The sequence below is a fragment of the Eptesicus fuscus genome, chromosome 6 (assembly GCF_027574615.1).
Source record: "Eptesicus fuscus isolate TK198812 chromosome 6, DD_ASM_mEF_20220401, whole genome shotgun sequence".
In the NCBI taxonomy this organism is placed as follows: domain Eukaryota; kingdom Metazoa; phylum Chordata; class Mammalia; order Chiroptera; family Vespertilionidae; genus Eptesicus; species Eptesicus fuscus.
Genome location: NC_072478.1, coordinates 93,547,131 through 93,568,968, shown reverse-complemented (window position 1 = coordinate 93,568,968; position 21,838 = coordinate 93,547,131). Strand labels below are relative to the sequence as shown.

The 21,838-nt window shown below is 44.8% G+C and overlaps 1 protein-coding gene across 10 annotated transcripts in view; it reads left to right on the top strand.

Annotated features, from left to right (window-relative positions):
• The window catches only part of EBF1 (EBF transcription factor 1), a 385,879-nt gene extending 371,845 nt beyond the window's left edge, over nucleotides 1-14,034 (top strand). For 4 of the 10 annotated variants that reach the window (XM_028154680.2, XM_028154679.2, XM_028154678.2 and 1 more), the window contains exons 15-17: nucleotides 3,408-3,602; nucleotides 3,905-3,973; nucleotides 11,154-14,034. In XM_028154680.2, the coding sequence (XP_028010481.1) occupies nucleotides 3,408-3,602; nucleotides 3,905-3,972 (263 nt within the window). In that variant the 3' untranslated portion in view covers nucleotide 3,973; nucleotides 11,154-14,034. The remainder of the gene's footprint in view (nucleotides 1-3,407; nucleotides 3,603-3,904; nucleotides 3,974-11,153) is intronic. The other 6 variants (XM_008147667.3, XM_028154681.2, XM_008147666.3 and 3 more) reach the window with 3 other exon arrangements.
• Nucleotides 14,035-21,838: the final 7,804 nt, after the last annotated feature.

Here is a 21,838-nt window from a genome sequence, read left to right as displayed (position 1 = left end):
CCGGGAAGCTGATCTCCTCTCCAAGTCTCAGTTTTTTGGTCTGTAAAATGGGGAGGAACTAGCCTCCACCCCATAGAGTTGTTGTGAGACTTTGATAAAAGAATGCATGCCATGAGTTGTCCCTGGTGCCTGACCCATGAGAGGCACATGCAGTGAATCTAAGTACTAATCATAATGATAATAGTGAGGGGGCAGGTAATACTACAGCACAGTAACAATAGTCTAAAACTTAAACTCTCTTCCTTTAGGAATATGACTCCTTTGTTTTTAGTGCCTAAAAACAATACAACTTTATTACCTAGAGGTCAGAGGTCGACAATGGGCTGGCAGGACTGGGTTCCTTCTGGCAGCTCTGGGGAAATCTGATTTCCTTTGTTGTTTTAATGGTTGGAATTTTTTCCCCTTTGTGTTTGATATGCACTTAAAAAAACACACCAACCAATGAAAAAAAATACACTTTATTTTTTCCAAAAACCTGGCACAGGAAACACACACAGACACAAGAAATGTTCTTGGCTCTTGTCTTAAAGAAGTGTACCTTAGGATATTTTTTGGTACCACATTTAGATTGCACCTAAAAAGCCTCAATGGACTGGTTACATGTAAAATGTCATGTGATGTGTCTCTACATTCTCTTGGTCTCCCTCTGAGGATATTTATATAGACAACCAAGTTCATCTTGGACAGTGTGGGTGACCCTTGTTGTGTGAAATGTGGCCAAACTCTTAGGCATTTGTAGGAAAAGAGGATGTATTGTTCAATAAAAGAATATTCATGATTTTTTTAAAAAAAATCAAGTTTAGCTAAAAATACTGAAAGTGATGCTGTCTCTTATGGTGGAAATGTGGAGAGTGATAATCCTTGTAAAGTTTCAAAGTTATTTCTGAAAGCAATACTTAGGGCCTTTTGCTTTCTGGGCTCAGTGTGTGCTAAATATTTCTACTTTGTTTGGAATCATCAGCTTGTTGAACATTTAGAATTTCCCCCCCAATAACGCGCTTACATTATGTCTGTCTGCTCGAGAGTCGACGTTGAGGGCCAGTTCCACGTAGATTTTGATTCATGAGAAGGTTGTTCCTCATAGATCTATCAGTTCAGTGTTCTCCCATCTACTCAATCAGAAAATGTTTCCATCATGACCTGAAAATTAAAAGGTGGCACTCTTAATTAAATCAATAAACTAATTGCTATATGGTAGCAATTCAATTTAAGGTGCTTGGATTGCTCTATCTTCTCAAGCCCGCGCAGACACCGAGCGACTTCAGCCTGAGATTGCATCTGTCAGCCCGGGAAACTTCGAACACTTAATTTCCATTAATTGATTTCCTTAGTGCTCACAAATATAGTATTAAATTCTCAAATAAGCTCTCAGATGGGACGGTTTCATCTGCATAAATGCAAATAAAACAATAAACACCAAGCCCAGCAGATTCAAATTTTTGCTTCCATAAGACTTAATTATTCATAAACCACTCATGTTGAAAAATCCCTCGCAGGATAAAAAAAAAAAAAAGTAAAATAAGACATTCCACTGGTGAGCACACTTTCTGGTGTGCTGGCTGGTAACTAATAACGTCGTAACAAATGGAACTGCTTGACTATCTCTCACCCCTCTCTCTGCTCACACTCCCCACCCCTAAATACACATCACCCTCTTATTTGCCAATGAGATTAATTGCCTTCCTCGGTAAACCAGCAGGATTTCAAGTCTAGGAATATTTAAAAACCAAACCTCCAGTGCAGGGGTTTTGCGATTTAAATGGGTGTTGTTATTGAGCGTATTTTTACATGTACAAATCCTAGGAGATGTATAAAAATGCTGGCCTCATTAAAAGAAAAAGTACAGTTTAGGAAATGTTTGTGGAAACTCCGGGGATGGCGGCTGTGTGTTCTGCTGTATAAAGCATTCAGGGCCTTCGATTGTGTGCCACCGAGAACCCGTTGCGAGGGATCACTTCCCCGCTGGCAACTGCTGCCTGTGACCAATTTGATTCCCACTTTCTCAAGTCAATAGGCCCAGGGTAAGCCCACCTCCGCAGCCCCTGGGAGTCGGTGGGCTCCTGGGAGCGGAGCCTATTCCTCTGCAGGACAGTGTGGTAGAAAGAGCACTGAGCTGGGGTGTGGTTCCTGGCTTCACCACTCGAGCTATGGCCCTTGGGCGAGTCACGCTACTGGTTTCTGAGTTCCAGCCGGCTCCATTGGCTCAGGTGTAAAAAGGATGGAATAGGCCCCAACTTAACTTGCTTGGCCAATGACATAAGCTGAAAAAGATGGGAAGATGTCTTCTGAATGATAAAGCAATAGGTAATGTTCATGACATAATAGGAGAAATAACACAGTAGAAGGAAGAACCTAGAATGTGAATGAAGTGCCTGGGAATCACTGGACAGCATTCATACTCTTCCTAGGAGATGATGGAGCTAGAAGGGGAGTAGATGGAGATACTAGTCTTGAGTTGTAGAGGACTTAGAGGGTGCAAAATCTCTGTCTCCTAAAGTAATCAAGAGATGATTAGTGACCAGCAAAAGATGAGAGGACCATTGTTGGTAGAGAAAGTGTGTCTCCCAAACTCTTTTGTATTCCCAAGCAGCTAGGTGTTCTTTCTCTCTGAATTGCCCACATCAGTTCTCCCATCATTGATAATCCACATCCCCACTCCTACCAGACTGGGAGCATTTACATAAGACTCCTCCTTGTTAATTCACAAACATTTACATTCCACTTCATAGACTGGATTTGGAATGTTGACTTGTAGTTCTGCATTAGCTACAAAGGTTGCACGTGACAGTCTATTTGTCCACCTTGCCTCCTACCCACCTATCTCTGTGCTGTGGAGCATCAAGGTACAATCATATTCTTAAGGAGCCCATACCATCATGGCGAGAAAAGGGACCCACACATCCACACCTCCCGCTGTCAGTGCCTGCAGTCACCCTTCCTCTTCACACCCTCTCATTCGGGCAGTGACCATGTACTCTCAGGCTGGCCCCTTCTACCTCATATCCCCAACCCCTTGGCTAGAACCTCAGGTTAGGCTCCACCAGGAATGCTTTCCCTGACACCTCCTCTGTGAAGCCTTCTCTGGTTTCCCTTTCCTACCTCTACAGAGTTGGCCAGGCTCACTTTTGTTGCTATTTTGTGCTACCCTAACCCTTGTAAGAGCACTTTGTTCCCTGGCCTGGGGCACCCCAGTGCCTAGCATGCTCCTGGCACATAGTAGACCCACAATAAACACAAAGATCACCACCAACTGAAGGTAGCACATGCCAAGTACCTGTACCAAATGGTGAAAGCAGACCAGCTCCTGAGCGTTCGGGGAAGGCTCATGCTGGAGGGGCAGTCTGAGCCACCTTGAGTTGGGATGCCAGGAGAGCTGCTAATCTCTGCTTTCCCATTGCCTTTCCCAGTCGTGCCATCCAGCCCCACCATGGCCTCTTCCACAAGCCTCCCCTCCAACTGCAGCAGCTCCTCCGGCATCTTCTCCTTCTCACCAGCCAACATGGTCTCCGCCGTGAAACAGAAGAGTGCTTTCGCACCAGTCGTCAGACCCCAGACCTCCCCGCCTCCCACCTGCACCAGCACCAACGGGAACAGCCTGCAAGGTAAGCCCCAGGCCCCACCAGGCCAACCAGATGCCCTGACTCCACCCTCCCAGGCCTGAAGCAGATGTGTCCCTGCTGCAGAGGGGACCAGCTTCTCTCTGCCCTCATCTCTTCTGTTCTTCTGTGTTCACTCTCCTTGGCCCTGGCCACAGCCCTCCTCTGCTGGGCTTGCCTGAGCAGCCCTCTTTCCAACTCCAGGAATTGTGCTCAGGCCCGGGATTTGCTCGAGAATACTGTTTCCGTTTACTAATGCCATCGTTTTTCTTTTCTCCTCTTTCATTCCCTGTGGTCGCCATAATCAGACCCGTCTTTTGTGGACTCTAGCAAGTTCTCCACTGCAGGGTCTCTCCCGGGACTGGCCTTCTCCTGAAGTAGGTCACTCAACCTTCCCTTCCGGCTGGCTGTGTCAGAGTGAATGTGTGTGGGGCTGATAACGGGGAAGGGGTGAGCCCTGACATTAGAGCAGCATAGGACAAAAGCTCAAGACTTTCTACTGGCAACCCAAAACCCCAATACACCACTAGAGTATTCATTAAAATTGTTCAGTCTCTTCCCTGTCATGGAATATAGAAAACAATAGAGTCACCAAGAGTTAAAGTGACCTTTTGGTTCATTGAGAAAAATAACACCCACATTTTTAAAACGAGTCCACCACTTCTTACATTTTTCTCATGTGCTGGTGTCGTGGTGTGGACCTGCACCACCTCATTCTTTTTCCCACAGCAGGCTGTGTGGTAGGTACTCACAGTCAAAGTGCATGATCTCCAAAAGCTGGTATGGCCGAAGCTGGTTTCAAACTCAGGCTCAGACATTCATCTCCTCTTTCCATCTCCCAGGCACTTGACTACTCGGGGGGTTGGGGTGTAAAACAGATGTGTCCAGGGTTCCTAAGGCAGCTGGCAGAGAAATATTAAATGATCAATTAAACGATCTGCTACCATTTGTTCAGCACACAAGAGGCATGTGCTAAAGACTGAGCATGCTTTGTCTTACTTGATCCTCACATCTCCCTGATGAAATATGAGGACTATTATGGTCTCCGTTGTACAGATGGTAACACTGAAGCGTAAGGAGAGTAAATACCTGCTCACAGGCCTAGCCAGTCAACTGTGGGGATGAATGTAAACCCAGCAGGGTCTGTGGCCCTAACCCCTGGCCTACACAGCTCCCTATGGTGCCTCCCTGTCACACTCCTGGTCACTGATGGAGGGCAGCAGACTTGTTTGGGACCTCTCATCCCTGCTTCTTATGTATAATTGCATGTATATTTATATTCATATACACGTGTACTCTGTGCTGGACACTTGACCTTGGTGGAAGCTTACATTGATTCTGAAAACCCTATGAGGTCAGCACTATCCCCATTGTAGAGATGGGGAAATTAAGGCCCAGTTTGCTTAAGGTCACACAGGTAGTACTGATCACCTTTTCATGCCATGCTGAGCAAGGCAAGAGAAAGAAGGGATGGAAAATGGGGATTTGACCCAGGTTTTAGAACTTCTGGATTCAGGGAACATCTGGTAGTATAGGGGTGTGTGTCACGATGAAAGGGCTTCAAGACAGGGACACATACTACGTTTGTGCACCCCCCGTCTGCACAGACTCCAGAAGTAATGAGATTCCCCCCTACTTCTGGTTATCCACCCCTTTCTGTCCAAGATGCAGAGCGTGGAGGGTTTGAGGGTAACTCTGGAGTGCACTGTCCTTTCCTTCTGATTGAACATGTGTCCAGGAGATTCTTGCTGGTGGTTTTTGTTTTTTCTGACACTGTCATGGACCAAGTGTCCCTACTGTTGGGGGGTGGCTGTGGGGGAGGTATGAGTAGAGAAATTAAAAGTCAATTCTGATGCCATCCTCCATCCTACCCCCTGCCTGCTCCACTCCCAACCAACACACTCACCTGGCAGGGCCCCCACACCACCCTCTGCACACAGTCCAGGAAGCTCCTGCGTGGGGCCTGGATCTCCCCAAGTAAGTGGCAGTCAGACTCTGGGCTCCTAGAACTAGAACCAAAGAATTACTTCATCTTTTGCTTTCTGAATCCCACTTCTTCTGTAGAAAAGGACATAGCGGGTTGTAGAATTGCAGGTAAGAACCTCTGGCGTGTTATGTTCCTCCTTCTCCTTCTCAACGTTACAGTAACACCTGCTTCCTTTGGACGCCCCTAGTTCAGGATTGTGATCATTAAGGCAGGACAAGTGACACAGGAAGAGTTGGTTAAGCAAATTGACCATGTAAACAAGATTAGAGGTGACACACATAGGCTGCTTAAGTATTTTAAAGGCCTATTACCTCCAACCACCACTCGGCTAATTGTACCACTCTGTTTTTTTCTATAAAGCCAACTTCTTAAAGACCTTATCCCCAGCATCCCTTCCTTAGCCTCTGCTAGTGACCGAAGCCCCGCTATTCCCTGAGAAAGAAGCACAGCAGCCTCCCATGATGGAGGTTATGATGATCACAGCCACTCACATGGGAGAGCTTGATCCCAGCCTGGCTTCTGCATTGTCTCAACCTCCCCACCACCCTTTGATGTACACTGTTTATTGTCCCCATTTTACAGATGCAGAAACTGAGACTTATAGCCAAGATAGCTCATTGAGTGTTACACAGCTAGCAAGTAGGCAGACCGACCATTGTAAATCCTTATGCTCTATGGCTACACTACAATCAAGCCTCTGGGTTAGGCCCATGTAGACTACACCGTCCTGACCTTAAAAAGTTCCCTATGAAGATCAATGCAACAAACACCACAGGAATGAAGGCAGGTCTGTCTGGGGCGAGGCTGGGCACCATGCTGCGGAAGCTCAAAGGGAAAGATTAGGGAGCGTGCCTACCAGCCTACTGGAGAGGGTTGCCTTTGAAATGGCCCGTGGGTGAAGGGCAGGTAGGATTCTGGCAAAGGGACATGGAGGAAGGGGCACTGAAGCAGAAGGATTAGGGAAACCTGAGCCAGAGAGTCATGTGCGTCACCAGTAAGCCCCCCAGCACCCTGGTGCACCAAGTCCTTCATAGGAAGTGATTCGCCCCATTCTTTACATACGTCTGGTCACTCCGAGTTTCCACTGTGATCCCAGCTGGCTTTCTCTCCCAGGGAGGCAAGACCGTTGACAATTTATCGTATGTCTTGAGAACGTTTTTAGGACAAGGTGACTCTTCATCTCAGTCCTTCCGGAGCCTCAGAAGATGTTCTGTTAAAAACTGGTTTACATGTTGTGGTGAAACATGTCTAGATAATGGTCCTTACTGGATTGCTGTCTTGGGGATCCATAATGCACCGAAGTGCACGAAGGGCCCTGAGACGTCCTGCAGCCAAACAACCAAATGTTTTCCAAGCCTCTTTGCCCATAGAACGCTTTTCCGAATGTTAAAACCAGTGAACATCCACAGAAACCTTTGGGAAAGGCAGAGACAGCTTCCCTTCTTTTCTAGGGAAAGCCATTGGTAAGTCCCGATGCTAGACTCCCCGGCCTGCCGCTCTCGTAGGGCAGACTTGAGTCACCGAGCATGCTCACTGTCCTGGAGACATCCTCCCCTTCTCCCAAAGCCACGGCCCCCGAACAGGGATTCTCTGCAATCTCAGGCCTAGAGGAAGGACTTCTATAATCGAGAGAGAGGCAACCCGGAGAAGGCTGGCACTGTGCCATTATCCCCCCCCCATCTCCTCCCCCCAGTGTTGTGAATTTAAACCCTAACCAAGTCCCTGACAGTCTGGGCAGCGAAAAGTTAAAAATGAAAGGCTGACCGTGGCTGGTGTGCGCTCAGTGGTTAGAGCGTCGGCCCACACTGAAGGGTTGTGGGTTTGATTCTTGGTCAAGGACACGTACCTGGGTTGCAGGTTCACTCCCTGTCCCTAGTCTGGGCACGTCAGGAGGCAGCCAGTTAAAATGTTTCTCTCTCCTCTCTCTCCCCTTCCACTCTCTCTGAAGAGCAAAGGAAAATATATCTTCAAGTGAGAAAAACAAAACATATATATAAATATATATAAAACAAAAGGCCAGAACACCCACATACTGAGATTTTTCCTCCCCTGCTTGGCTGAAACTCAGACTGGCCAGGTCCACCCGACTTGGGGTGCCATGCTGTCCAGTAGTGAACCCTGTGGAATTGTCTTTTTTCTTACTTTTTTTTTTTTTAGCACGTGTTCCATTTGTGTAAGGTCTTCCCTTATTCTATTCCTGGTTAGCTCCTAATACTTACTTTACTCATATGGTGGTTCAAGGAAGCCCACGCTCCAGAGACCCCCAGCTCGGCAAAACTTTCTATTTTGCTTTGTTTTTACCAAACGTGAAAACTGTACTAAAAAAAAAAAAAAAGCACTGCCTTTCACACCAACAGTCATCCGGGCTCCTACCACTGGACATGGTCACCCAGCTGCCGGGGAGGACGGCAGTGCCCTCCGTCTTGTGATAAGTTTGGCCCGTGGGGCTCTCTGAGAGTGTCATGTCCTCATGGAGATCTTGGGTAACTCAACATGCCAGCGGCGTTTCTGGAACATTCCAAGCTTCAGACACCCAGCCCTCTCACCCACATAAGCAATCCTGAGGATTGCAGCACAGACACAGGCAAATGGCTCCCGGGAGCTCCGGGGGCACCCCTGCAGTCTGCAGTGAAGTTTGTTTACGAAACGACCTCTTTAGAGGTGTCTGAGCTCAGAGGCCACAACGACGATGTTTTCCCAAAATGCACCCATCAGTAAGGGTTCTGCGCTGGACTTTAGGAAGTCGCAGGCGAGATATAGCGAGCTGTAACCCCGATGGCGTGTGCAGAATTCTGGGTGTAGGTACACATGGGACTTCTTCGGGAGAGAGGTCTGAGGGCCAGGGAAGTGTGGCAGACCAAAGCCACCCGCTGGATAGCCTCAGATATGTTTGCTTGTTGGATTTTAATTATTTGCCAACCCTATGTAAACTGAGCTGTTTAGTTTTTTAAATCCACACCTTTACCTGGTCTTGAAATAGCTCAGCTCTGGTGGCTCGGAGCAGGCATTCCTGCACAGCGGCGTTTGGTGGGAGCCGAGTCCCTGGCCCCTCTACAGAAGGTGTGCCCTGGGCGGAGTCCGCTCAAGGCCTGCTCAGGGCACTTCGTTCCAGCCTGGGCTCTCGGGGCACTGGAGTTGGCCATCCCTGCATTCCAGAGTAAGAAGAGCTGTTAGCGATGGACTAGCACACCAGTTAGCCTTGCTTTACAATGCTTAACATGGCCCTGGTGGAGGTTTAATCTAATTATCCTAACACATCATGCCAGGAACCAAAACACTTAGATTTTTTTAGTTCTGCACATCCAAATGGGATCGTTTCAGGCCCCAGCTGATCAATGGTGGCTGAATGGCTGAATCCATTGACCAAATTAGCAGAAAGCTTGTCAGTTTCCACTTTGCTTTGCACCATATTGCCTCTGCCCCGCTACCTGGCCGTGCTGTGGGGAAATTGCCCTTCAATGCCAGGCACACAGTAGATTTGGGGGGGGAGGCAGGAGGCGGCTTGCTTCTTTTTGCCATAAGCTCAGAAAGGTCTGCCTTTGCTAAGGGTGACTGGGCTCCCCTCCAGCCTGGACAGAAAGGTCCTCATGGAAGTGGGGGTGCTGAGCAGGCACTACGTGGAGACCCCCTACCCCTTGCCTTTGGAGCTACAAACGTCTTGAATTCTCAAGTTAAGGCATGGATTGAAATATGGAGTTCCCTGTTTCAGTCAAACAGGGCTCAGTGGACTCCTAGGGGGACTGCATTTCCAACTGATCCCAACTCTTTGGGGGTTTAAGTTGGTCTGCATTTGGCAAGAGGCACTTCCTGTTTCTAAGAAAAATGGCTTTTGAGGGCTTAAGAAAAAGGCTCCAGGAGCTTTTGGACTGCAAACTGGCTCTTGCAAAACAACATTTGGATGATTTACGTGTAAATGAATCAGAAACATGTGGATTAAATTTCCTTGTGAATACAGATGGGTTTAAAAATTAACGGAAAAAGTGTTTGGCAAAATACTTATTTTTTAATTGAATCTAAAATGTCAGGGGTGGGGGAGGGGAGGCACGGGTGTGTGTGCCTCCACCCCCACCCCCAACCCTCACCCTGCAGGGCTCCGAGCCCCACCTAGCCTCCCCCTGTGTATCTACTGCAGTTTGTGTTAATTGGGGTCCAGTGTGTTTTTTAATGGCACATTCCTCCAGACCTGAGATTTGGGAAATGAAAAGGGTCACTTCCTAGATGCAGTCATCACTGATAAGAACGTTAATTTAAATGTAGAATTGCCAATAAAAAAATAAAAGCAATGACTTTCTCTGCTTGACAGCACGCTAAGCCACCATTGAGCGGCAATGATGGCCGCCCCTTGCTTCTAATGAAAGCATGGCTCTCATCTCTGCGTATTTCAAAGCTGCCACGCTCACTAATTACGTTTCAGACACATCCCTTTATTCCTCACACCCATCATGTGAAGTGTGCTGGGTGGCAGGGTACCTATTTGATATCAGAGGAATCAGCCCAGAGAAGTTAAACAACTAACCCAAGGTCACACAGCTCAGTAACACAGAAGGTTGGGTTAGAGCAAATAGCGACTAATCCCTGTGAGGTCTTGCCTAGGAGCTGAACGGGGGCCAGGCACTTCCCATATGTAGTTTTACTTAAATCGTCCACAAGCCTGGCAATATCACAGCCTCGGCAAATGCCGACGAGCTACGCTTTCTGGCTGAGGACAAGAAGATGCCTCAGGGGACCACACTCAGCAGGCAGGGAGGCTGGAGGTAGAAAGCCGGTCTGTGGGATCCCCTGCTCTTCTAAACACACCGTGTGGCCTCCTAACTGAACACTGGGAGAGGTTTTTGATGACACTGACCGCCTTCCCTTTTCCCAGGATCTCACCCCAGCTTTCCAAGGCTACAGTTCTCTAGGGGCAGACCGTTCTAGAAGCCTGGATGAAGCAGTGGTATAGGAGACATTCTGGAGTTTCATGCATACCTGCTTTCTCCTCCTCCTCCTCCTCTTCCTCTTCTTCCCGGTCTCCCAGCTTCACAGGCCCATGGACAAGGCCTGTGGCAGCTGCCACTGCCTCTCCAGCGTGAGGACGGTGTGAAGGCGCTTGGGTTGCTGGCGCTGGCGTCAGTCTGGGAGCTCACAGAGCACAGAGACACCCATGGTGTTTTGTGGAAAGTGCTGGCAGTTGGGATGGACCAGGTTTTCATTCTAGATTCTGCAAGTGAAGGAGAAAGAGAAGAGTGACAAATCGAAAAATCTCACTGTTCTGCAAGGTTTGGGGCTGTGACTTCCCCAGCAGTATTCAAACGATGCCCCTTTCCCAGAGATGTTTTAAAATGGAAATCAGACTTGGAGGGGTGTTTAGAATCTTCTGTTCTGTTCTGTTCTGTTCAAGACACATACCCAGGCTGGCATAGTAATTACCGTTCCTAATAAAGTGCCTGTATATTCCTGGGAGGAGAAGAGCACTTTTGTGGTGAATAGTCAACCAACATAGTGGTGTGGGGGTGTTTCTTTTTGTTTTGCTTTTTTGTGGTGAGAAGTTTGGAGGCAAAACCATTGACTTTTGTCTTCTCTTTCCACAGCGATATCTGGCATGATTGTTCCTCCCATGTGAAAGAATTGCCTTGAAGAATTTTATTAATGACGAGGTTGGATTCTGCTACAGAGAGTAATCTGATACAAGTCCCAGAGTGGAACTTTTAACTCAGGCCTTTTTCAGAGGAGTCACAATAACTGCAGATTTTTAAACAAACAATATCACCGACCTTGCAAATACTGAAGTTGGAAGGGATCTTGTGAGTGCAGGGTGTTGGTTCAAGTTGTACCTCCCAGATGTTTGGGGGATATATTTATTCTGTGTTGATAAAAGCAAATCCTCTTTTTCTTTTCTTTCTTTTTTTTTTTTAAAGCTTAACTCTGCGGTCATTTGTCTTTTATAAACCGTAAAGCTGTATACAAGGGACACTATAAATAAGACCCCATGTTTTAATTTATGATGTTTTTAAAGCCGTGTAAAGGGAGAATGAAGTGGTGATATTTACAAAAAAGTTAAAAAAAGAAAAAAAGAAAAAAGAAAATTAAAAAAAAGCTTGTATGGGACAGAATAGGAATGCCAGTTAGATTTTTTAGAAAACTAAGAGTCGGCTTTTGCGCCTTAAAGCATATCAAATGGTAGTTAGCTCAGACACTGCATTTTCAGTATCTAACTTAACACGCCACCCCTTAGCAGTGCAAGCTTATTTCTCCCTTTTCGTATCGTTGTCTTAAGTAACTGTGTAAATAAATGCAGCCTGGAGAGTCAAAAAGTGACCGTTACGTGATCACACGTTTCCCTTCAACACAAAAATCCAGTGCCTCTAGACAGATGGTTAAAAAACTGCATATTGAAACCTGAGATCATTCTCGCTTTTAATTATGTCAACTTCGTCGGAAGCCGATGGCCTCTTGAGAGCTTGGTGGCACACGGACGGACTGTGTGGGAACCTCCTTCGAGTCTCTATGGAACAGGGTCCAGGCACGGGATTCCACATTATGCCTCCAGTTATCAAGCCAAAATACCCTCTTACCCCCCCGCCATTTACAAGGTAAAAGTTTACTCATCCTAAAGGGGACTTCCCACCGGTCCTCCCAAAGCTGACAAGGGCAAGATGGCAGGCATTTCCCTCTTCCCTCCGAGAAGGAGACAGGGCCTCTCTCGGGGCCCCTCCCATTGGTAACATAGTAGGTTAAAAGGATAGGTAAGTGCTTTGGAATTAAGAGTAAGAGGGATCTAGGAGAAAGGAGAAGTAGGTTGAGACCTCCCAAACATCGTTTTCTGTTCTACGGCAATTTTTTTGCTCTCATTATCTGGGAAGTGTTCTTAAAAATGAGAATTGATAGCAAAGATGGCAGCGAAGCTATGAGGATGCATTTGCCTGATATTATTTTTTTCTTTGCGGTTGTGTTTTTGTATGTAGTTATAAATACTGTAGATTTTTTTGTGATTTTTTTTTTGCCAAAGTTGTTGTTCTATTTATACATTTTAATGTCTTAAGACAGTTTTTCAATATCACAAACAGATTTTACCGCATATTTTGCAAAGGAAAAAGAAGCTCACTACCTTTAGCTTGCACATACTTGCGAAGTTAATGAAAAGGCTTTCTGTTTTAAAGGGGATTTTGTAAAATATCCATATAAATAATGTATTTATCTTTGGAATTTGTACATTGCTTTCCCCTTCTTCCTTTTCCTCCCGCCCCCAATTTATTTTATTGTGTATGTTTGCTATGTGAAAAGTGCGTATTTGTTTGGTCACCTACAGTTGTATTAGCTGTTCCAATGTGATTTTTAAACATTTCATTTATAGTTATTTTAGTATTGTTTTAAACCATGCTTCAATTTTTTTTAAATTTCCTCCCCAAAGCCATTGTCTATTTTTGTATTATTTGTAAGTTAAGAAGTTTTTTCCAATATATGGCAAAAAAGTAGCATATTATTCTTGTAGCATTTAGTTCTGTAGATTTAAAAAAATGTATCCTTTGCTTTGGAAGCTTACAAAAACACACCCCCCTAATGCTGTTTTACTCTATTAATATGCATGGAACCTCTCCCTCTGGAGTGACGCATTTTGTGCATTAAATTCGGGGGAGAAACTTCATAGAAATCAATGAACATTCTTTCTTAAGTCTGCTTGTATATTTCCTCTGTCTTTCACATAAATATAAACCAGCAGATTGGATGCCTTAACAATGCAAATCATATCCATTTCACTTGTACATTGTAAGTGTGCACCAGAACTGTCAGTCATCACTAACATTATAAGAAAAAAGAAAAAGAAAAAAAAAAAGACAAAGAAATCGAAAAGCACAAAAGAACTGTTTTGTTACCTTAAGACAATGTAACTTTTTCTAGTAGAGCAAGAAATTTACAACAATGCTGCAACTGTGCATGCCCCCATATGGATTTTGCAATGGTTTTCACTAGACTATCAGAGTGCGATTTTTATGGGTCGGGGTGGGTGAGGGAGGGGAGTTGCGGGAGGGAAGGGAGGAGGGGAGGAAAGCTGATTTTTCATGGTGAGAAATAATAATGATGATTAATAATAATAATAAAAAAACTGGAAAATGTAAGCAAGGTGGACGCATTGCTTCTCGGTACTCGGAAAGGTTGTCTGAATTCGTGTGGTAAGCACTGGCCTGAAGAAGTGTACAATTTAAAGCCATATTTTGTCTGGTGAGCCCCTTAACTGTTTGTGAAGGGCCGGTCAGCTGGTGAGGTGTCCGGCTCAGACCCCGACAACAAACGCCACGCATCTTTCAGCCATGTGTAGTGGTTAGAACTTCTCTTGAAAGTCCAAAGAGCCTTTAAAATATGTTTAATTTGTGTCTTGTTGCCTCTATTTGATTAGATGAAAAGACGTTCTGGCCCTCTGACCCTCTTTCTCCGACATAAAACTTTTACAAGTAAACGATGTTCCCCTAAATACAGAATATGGCTTTAAGAAGAAGATGAAATAGAGAACTAAGATTTCAGTTTTGGGGGAAAAATACAGCTTCTGGATGACTGGATTGCATAACATGCCCTGGCCTCACATTGTACTAGAATGCAGCTTAACGAAGTCATCTCTAAATCTACTAACCTTTCACCTTCTTATCAAACTTTTTGAATAGACACACACTGTACAGTTCAATTGTTAGAGAACCTAACTACTGTAGAGATTGTTATAATTTTTTTTTTTTGCAAAAATTCAAGCTGTAAAAACTTTTCAACTTTCACAATATTTAATTAAAGTTACTTCCTGTCTGTGATGGCAGCTCCTAGTTGTGTATTCATTTCAATATTTTAGATGAGCCAAAGTCCAACATAATGTAAAAGGTCTGTGTTTGCAATTGTTCAGACCAGTGTTGACACCCAGAGAGAAGAAGTTAAGGTAGTCCTGGGACACCCACTTTCTTTCCTTGCAAATCCTTGGGGATTTGCTAATCTGGGATGCAAATTGCACACACACAGCGTACTGCTGCCCTCTGCTGGCAGCAGCTGGATGCACATGTGCCCTTGCGGGCCCACAGAGGCGCCCAGAGCCCCCCAAATTTCACCAGGCAAGCAATGAGATCCCCTGCTGTGACTGAGCTGTGAATCCAACACCTGGCCATTCTAGAACACCATCCTCCATGCTGCAAGTCTGAACTACGCTCTTCACATACAGCTGCTAATTAATCCCTGTGAGCCTTTTGCCCAATTAATTATGTGCCCTGGCTCATTGATGAGGAGGTGTGTGCGAACTCAGAACCTGCATGAGCCACAGTTTTAAGTCCCATGTGGATGAGACACATTCCCTGTTGGATAAAACCAAATCTTTGTGGAGTCTAACATTCCACGAACACCCAATAGGTCCATAATCCTGTAAAACTGTTTCACTTTAAGTTTCATCATGATCATAAGTCTTCCCAATTGCACATTCAATGCTTTTCCAACTTTGCAGTTGTTGGACATGATAAGGTTAATGATGCTTGTAAAATGTCTGGAGAACTCAGCAAATAGGCCGTAGACCAACAGACCCTGGGCGGGCAGAGCTAACAAGGTGTCACGCGGGCACCATGATGGTCATTTGTGCTGGGCATTGTGGATGCACATTTGCTCTGGAACGGAGCCCAATGTGAGATAATGACAGAGTGTAACCAATTCACTTAATAAGAGAAGCTGCCACCCTTTTCTTCAAAAGGGAATCTACGTTGATTAGTTTGGTCGTTATACATATTTGGAATTCTATATTAGATGCAGGTCCCTGTATTAGATGCAGAAGATAAAAAAAAATGAACAAGAGGCATCTGCCCTCAGGACACTCACCATCTCAAACAAGACAAATGTATAAGTAGTCTAGAATGGTTAGAGTGAGACAGGCAGCCGCGGAATAAAATAGATAACCACATCTTTATAGATTGGCTTCTAGTTTCCTTAAGGCCTATTTCTTGAAAGCATTCATTCATTCATTCATTCATTCACCTTGAAGGTTTCCTATGCACCTGGCACCAGGCGAGGCCTGGTGGACTCCATAGTGGGCACAGAGACACTGGTCCTGTCCTCACGGACCTTACAGTTGAGTGGGGCAAGCAGATACTATGTAACCACACACGTCTATTCTAACAAACCAACAATGGCCATGGAGAAAAGTCCAGCATGCTCTGCAAGTCAATGAATGACAGTGGGATCTGACTTAGCCTGAAGGGCTGAGGAAGGTTTCCAGAGAAGTGACCTTTGAGCTGAGATGTGAAGAATGAGGTAACCAGGTGGGTGGGGCACCTTGGGCAGAAGGAATGAGGGCAGGTGTAAGGACCTGAGCTTGGGGCATGGATATGGTGCACTCAAGAACAGAAAGTCTGTGTGGGTGGAGTGTGCTTGGCACTGTGCTAGATGCTAGGATGCACTAGGCCAGTGGTCGGCAAACTGCGGCTCGTGAGCCACATGCGGCTCTTTGGCCCCTTGAGTGTGGCTCTTCCACAAAATACCACGTGCAGGCGCGCACGTACAGTGCGATTGAAACTTCGTGGCCCATGCGCAGAAGTCGGTTTTCGGCTCTCAAAAGAAATTTCAATCGTTGTACTGTTGATATTTGGCTCTGTTGACTAATGAGTTTGCCGACCGCTGCTCTAGGCAGACCAGTCATAATTCCTGCCTGTTGGGTCTAAGGCACAGCTTGTACACTCATTGCCTCCTATTTGTCCACAGGGGCTATGCTGGTTCAACAAGACGGGCGGCAGGGGGACGGGGGGGCTGTCAGGGTAAAAACTGACACAGAGCACCTCACTCCACATGGGAATGTGGGCCCAGTGGTGCCCCTCTTTCATATTTTAAAAATGCCAGATATATTGTTGGGTTCTGGATTTTTCTTTTGTTAAATTTTCATTTTTTAAATGTTGTCATCTAATCCAAAAATAGCGCTTTCAAAACACTGCATTGAGCAAACAAGGTCCATGAGCTCTAGAATGTCAGTTTGGGACTTCTGGCTGAAACACAAGTTCCTCAGAGAGATGTTTACACAGCCTGATCTGAAGGTCGTAGCCATAGGTCCCATCCATGGAGATCCAGGAAGGCTGCACAGAAGGGCACGCCGGGTGCTGTGAACAGGAGCTCTCCCAGCGGCCCAAGGGAATGCGGGGCGTGGAAGGCCATGGCCGATGCCTCTGGAGCTGGCGATATGAGAAACCACCACTAAAATTAGTGGAAAGGAATAGGGATTCTATGGGAAGATGGACTAGGTAATCATGAAAAAATTCCCTCCTCTCTGCAATGGGCAGTAGCCCCATTCAGTGCAAAATGTATAGATCGGTTTTGTTTCTTTTCCTCTCCTTTTGCCTTGCAGAAAGGCCCTCATGAGCGAGTTCCTTTTAAGCAGACCACCAGGTAAGTGCACGCTTTCCAACACTCCCTGCTCAGGACCAGGCTGCCCTTCCCACCACTCACATTCTCAAGAATGTTGCTCCTGGAATTATCCTCTCTCCCCAACATCATCAATTTCTCCTTCCTCAGTATTACTTTCTGATTAGCATACAAATATATCATCTTAAAAAAAACTATTTTGACCTCACTTTGCTTTCAATCTGCCCATTGTCTTTCTGCTCCCTTTTATAGCAAGTCCCCTCTAAAGTAGGGGTGGGGAATGTCTGGCCCATGGGCCATATAAGGCCCGAAAATCATTTACTCTGACCCTGCCAAGGCATTAGGGGTGAGTTAATTAAATGTTTGACCAAATAGAGCAGGCTAATGTTTAAGTTGATAATTTTGTATGGCCCAAGAATGATGTTATAAATACTCAAATGGCCCTCGGCAGAAAAAGGTTCCCTACCCCCGTTCTAAAGGGTCACATGGCTGTCTCATTCTCTTCTTCATTCCTGTTCTCTTGTTACCCATATTACAATAGATGTTTACTGTAATGATGATTAGTGAGGAGTCTTTAACATTGCACATAAGGGATCGAATGTACATTTTAGATCATCGGGGTAGCAGCATAGAGGATGAATTGGAGAGAGGCAGAGGGGAAATGGAGGACAATTAGGAGGCCATCGCAATGGTCCAGGCAAGGATGAACAAATAGCTTGAACCAGGAGAATGGAAAGGAGGAAAGCAGATAGAATTAGAGATATTCCACATTGTGATTCTAGTCAACCACACTGTATTATACAGTTCAAAGTTGCTGAGAGAGTAGGTCTTCAGTGTTCTCACCAACAAACGAAATGGTGATTGTGTGACTCGATAGAGGTGTTAGCGAATGCTACAGTGGTCATCACATTGCAGGTCATAAATTAACATGTTGTACGCCTTTAATTTACACAATGTTACATGCCAGTGATATCTCAATCTCAATTAAAAGAGAGATTCAGGGGTCAGAACAACCAAAATTTGTGTACAACATGGGGATGGAGGGAAAGAAAAAAGACAAGATAAACTCAGTTTTCTGACTGGTTGATTCCTCGGACTGTTTCTCAACTATGAAGCTGTGAAGCTCGATGGCGAAGTCCTTTCCTCTGGCTCCCTCGCCTCCCTTCCCTCCCACCAAAGGCTTCTATATTTACATCAGGAATGAAATGCAGTTTCCGGAACTGGAAATATTTTGTTATTTTTTTTTTCTTCTTAACTTAAGCATCAAGCGGTTTTATCTCTTCTCTCTGGAGAGTTATGCTACAGTGGGACTGATTTTTATCTACTTAGCATACTTCTTTCCCACTGATTGTAGAATTTCCACTTTCTATATTAAGAAGGAGAGTTCAGAGCCCGAGAGTTCTAACCATGGGCCTGGAAGCTGGCTGTCAGCAGGAAGTGTCTTGCCCAGGGGGTTATGCTATAAGGAGACTCTGGTGCTCCACAAAGGAGTTGACAACATGTCAACAACAAAGAGAGCGTATCCTTGAAGTCTGTTCTCTCAATAACATAGATTTGGGTGAGATTCTGCTAGGACAGTAGTGGCCATAGAATGAGGGGAGCAAGGAGAGATGAGTTAGAACCAGGCAAGTGCGGTGTCTTCTCTAACACATTTGTTTCTTCAAGATAATATTCTTACCAAGGACTTCCTTTGTATCAGACAATGTGCTAAAAGCTGGGGTTAGATTGTGTCTTAAATAGACCCATTTCCTTCCCTCACTAGTGCCTGAGGAGGACACATACATGAATCAAACCATCACACAAACATAATTTCACACTGAGATCAATGCTACTGTAACCCTAGTATATCTGAGAGCACATCTCTGCACACATTCAAGCTTATTTCAACACCCAACTGGATTCCTTATTCAAATCCCTTAGACTCAGAGGCTCTTAAAAAGAATTTAAATCTAAATTCCACAAAAGCCCTATCTGGTTTGGCTCAGTGGATAGAACATCAGCCTGCGGACTGAAGGGTTCCCAGGTTTGATTCCAGTCAAGGGCACATGCCCAGGTTGTGGGCTCAATCCCCAGTAGGGGCCATGCAGGAGGCAGGATCAATGATTCTCTCTTATCATTGATGTTTCTAGCTCTCTCTCCCTCCCTCTCTGAAATCAATCAATGAAGTCCATAGCAATACCTATTACAACTCTCTTTACTCTTTTTTCTTATTTCTCACCTTACTCAAGAGGCCCCTTCCTCAATCTATCTGACAAAAAGTCTATTTTGAGTTTGCATGATTTTTCTTTTGAAACCCTCCCTTTTCCAGCTCTCTTATTGCATGATTTTCAACCAAATATTTTTTCCAGCAAGAAAACCCTGCAGTGCTGGGGGCAGGGGAGCTACTGGGCTGGTTAAATAGGACTTCCTTTGGTGGGTTATGGGAGAGGAGAGTCCATATATACATCCTTGTTAACGTTTGACCTGTTGTGTTTTGAGAGACAAGAATAGAGAGCTATGAGCACAGAGAGCAAGAGCATCGATCTGCTTGTGTTTGGCAGAAAACCACGTGGACCAGGAGGAGCAGGAGTGAGCTCAGTGAGTGGAGAGGAGTGGAGTGGACAGGGCATCGGCCTGCGGACTGCAAGGTCCCAGGTTCGATTCCGGTCAGGGGCATGTGCCTTGGTTGCGGGCACATCCCCATTGGGGGGGTGCAGGAGGCAGCTGAATGTTTCTCTCTCATCGATGTTTCTAGCTTTCTATCCCTCTCCCTTCCTCTCTGTAAAAAATCAATAAAATATATTAAAAAAAATAAAAAATAAAAAATAAAAAAAAAAAAAAATAAAAGGAGGCAGCCGGTCACCAAAGAGTGGATGCCTGGTGTCATTCGATTTCTCATAGAGCACTGCTCCTTCTCACTCCTTCCCCTCCTTTAGACATCTCCTTTTCTCTGCTTTCTATCATCGTTTCCTTTGTCTCTATGTTAGGGTCATTGGTAGCTCTCCAAGTAGGGCCATTAATCTGGTGATTCCAGTTCCCAGCTGGGTAGCCTTTTTCCCTCTCTTCCCCCTTATCCCTACCTGCTCCATGAGTTTATTATAAGGAATTCTAGGATCCTGCTCAGCATCTCTTCAATCCTCTAAAAGCAGTTTCAAAGGTCAGGGATCCCCAATATTGTCGTTTATCATCCCAAGGTAAACATGCCTGCCCCACATTCATGCTTCAGAGACCACCACAGCCAGAGTGCTCGACTGAAAAGGCCAGCATTGAGCCTCCCATCTTTTCCTCCACCAGCCCAGGATATTATGGCACACCCTCAGGTCCAAGAAAAGGTTAATTTGCTTTACTGAACCCAAGGGTGAACCTAGAAGGTTCAGGTAGAAATAAACAGGGAGATGGTATCAATTGTAACTATCATTCCCTTATTGGGGCCTTCTCTCTTGTTAGGTAATATTCTATTAACTTCATAGAAATTTGTTAAATTCTCATGATGGCCATGTAGCATGGAATGTAACTATCTCCAGCTGAAAACAAACTGCTCACTAACCTTGTATGAGGACAGAGGGTCCCTATTGGACCTTGAAGGCCATTTATTTAAGACATATGGATAGAATAGTTAGTGTATTAGCCCAATAGTCAGTATATACTGAAAATGACTTCAAAACAAGAAGCTCTAATTTTCTAATTCACAGTTCCTCATCTATTAAAAATAAGTGACAATACGTCTATTTATCTTAAAAGGTATCCAGGAATATAATGTTAAATAAGCCACATAAGGAGTTATCATTTCAATGCCTACTCTGTCAATATTAGAAATTGTGATTCCATTATATGTGTGTGGTGTGTGTGTGTACAGATGAATGGATACATGAATATATACAGAGATATATGATAATAATATATTAAACTGATCTAAAACTGATAGGTATTAGGCTTTTTCATACTTTTGATATTATATGCAACATTATGATGGACATTCTTGATTTTAAAAAATAAAATTCTTTCAAGTCCTTTCTACTTCTTAACAGCTAACTATACTGTATCATCAAAATACCGATAAAATTAGTATAAAGAGCATTTTTTATCTGAGATAGTTACAACACATTGGGAATACCAATATGGGCTCTAATTTAGTGATTTCAAAGTCAGCAAGTGGGACCATTCCTCAGTATAATGACTCAGGAAAGCAAATATCTGAGGGGACAGAAAGCCTCCTTGCCTGAACTGTGATGAGCAAGGAGACCACACTGCTAATTCCAGTATACCCATCTCTAAGTGTTTTCATTGTCCATGAGGTGGTCTATATAGGGCAAACTAATAATTATTAGAGATAATGTTGGAATTTGATGAGGTTAAAACTAGTCACCAGGCAATAAACCTCAACTATGAGGAATAAAACCCAAGAAAGGCCAAGCTTTATTTCCAATAGTCTCAATGTACTTCTGCCTTTTCTGTCCATAGACATCTCTCAAGAATGAACTGACTCCTCTATTTGTTCAATAGGCACTATGCAAGGTGCTAGAAAAACCAGGTGAGCAAACCCAGAGTGGTCTTTGCCTTCAAGGAGATTTCCCTATAGTGCGAGGGGCAGACCTTAATCAGATATTTATGTGGCTAAATATAGTACATTAACCTGTTCTGAGGGCTATGTAGGAAGACAGGAAACCAAGAGAGCATCTGTTAGAGACCTGACTATGTTTGGGCCATCAGGACCAACTTCCCCTGAGAAACTGGTGCTCATGCTGAGAGCTGAGGAATCTTGAGGCAAGAAAGAGCATTAAAGAGGGAGCAAGTACCATGTGCAAAGGACCTGAAAAAATCAGTGTGGTTGGAACAAGAGGAAGAGAGGTGAAAGGTAAGGCCAGATAGCAAGACCCAGACCATGCAGAGCCTTGTGTAGGTCAGGTCTTGTGCAAGGAGCTTGATTTTTATC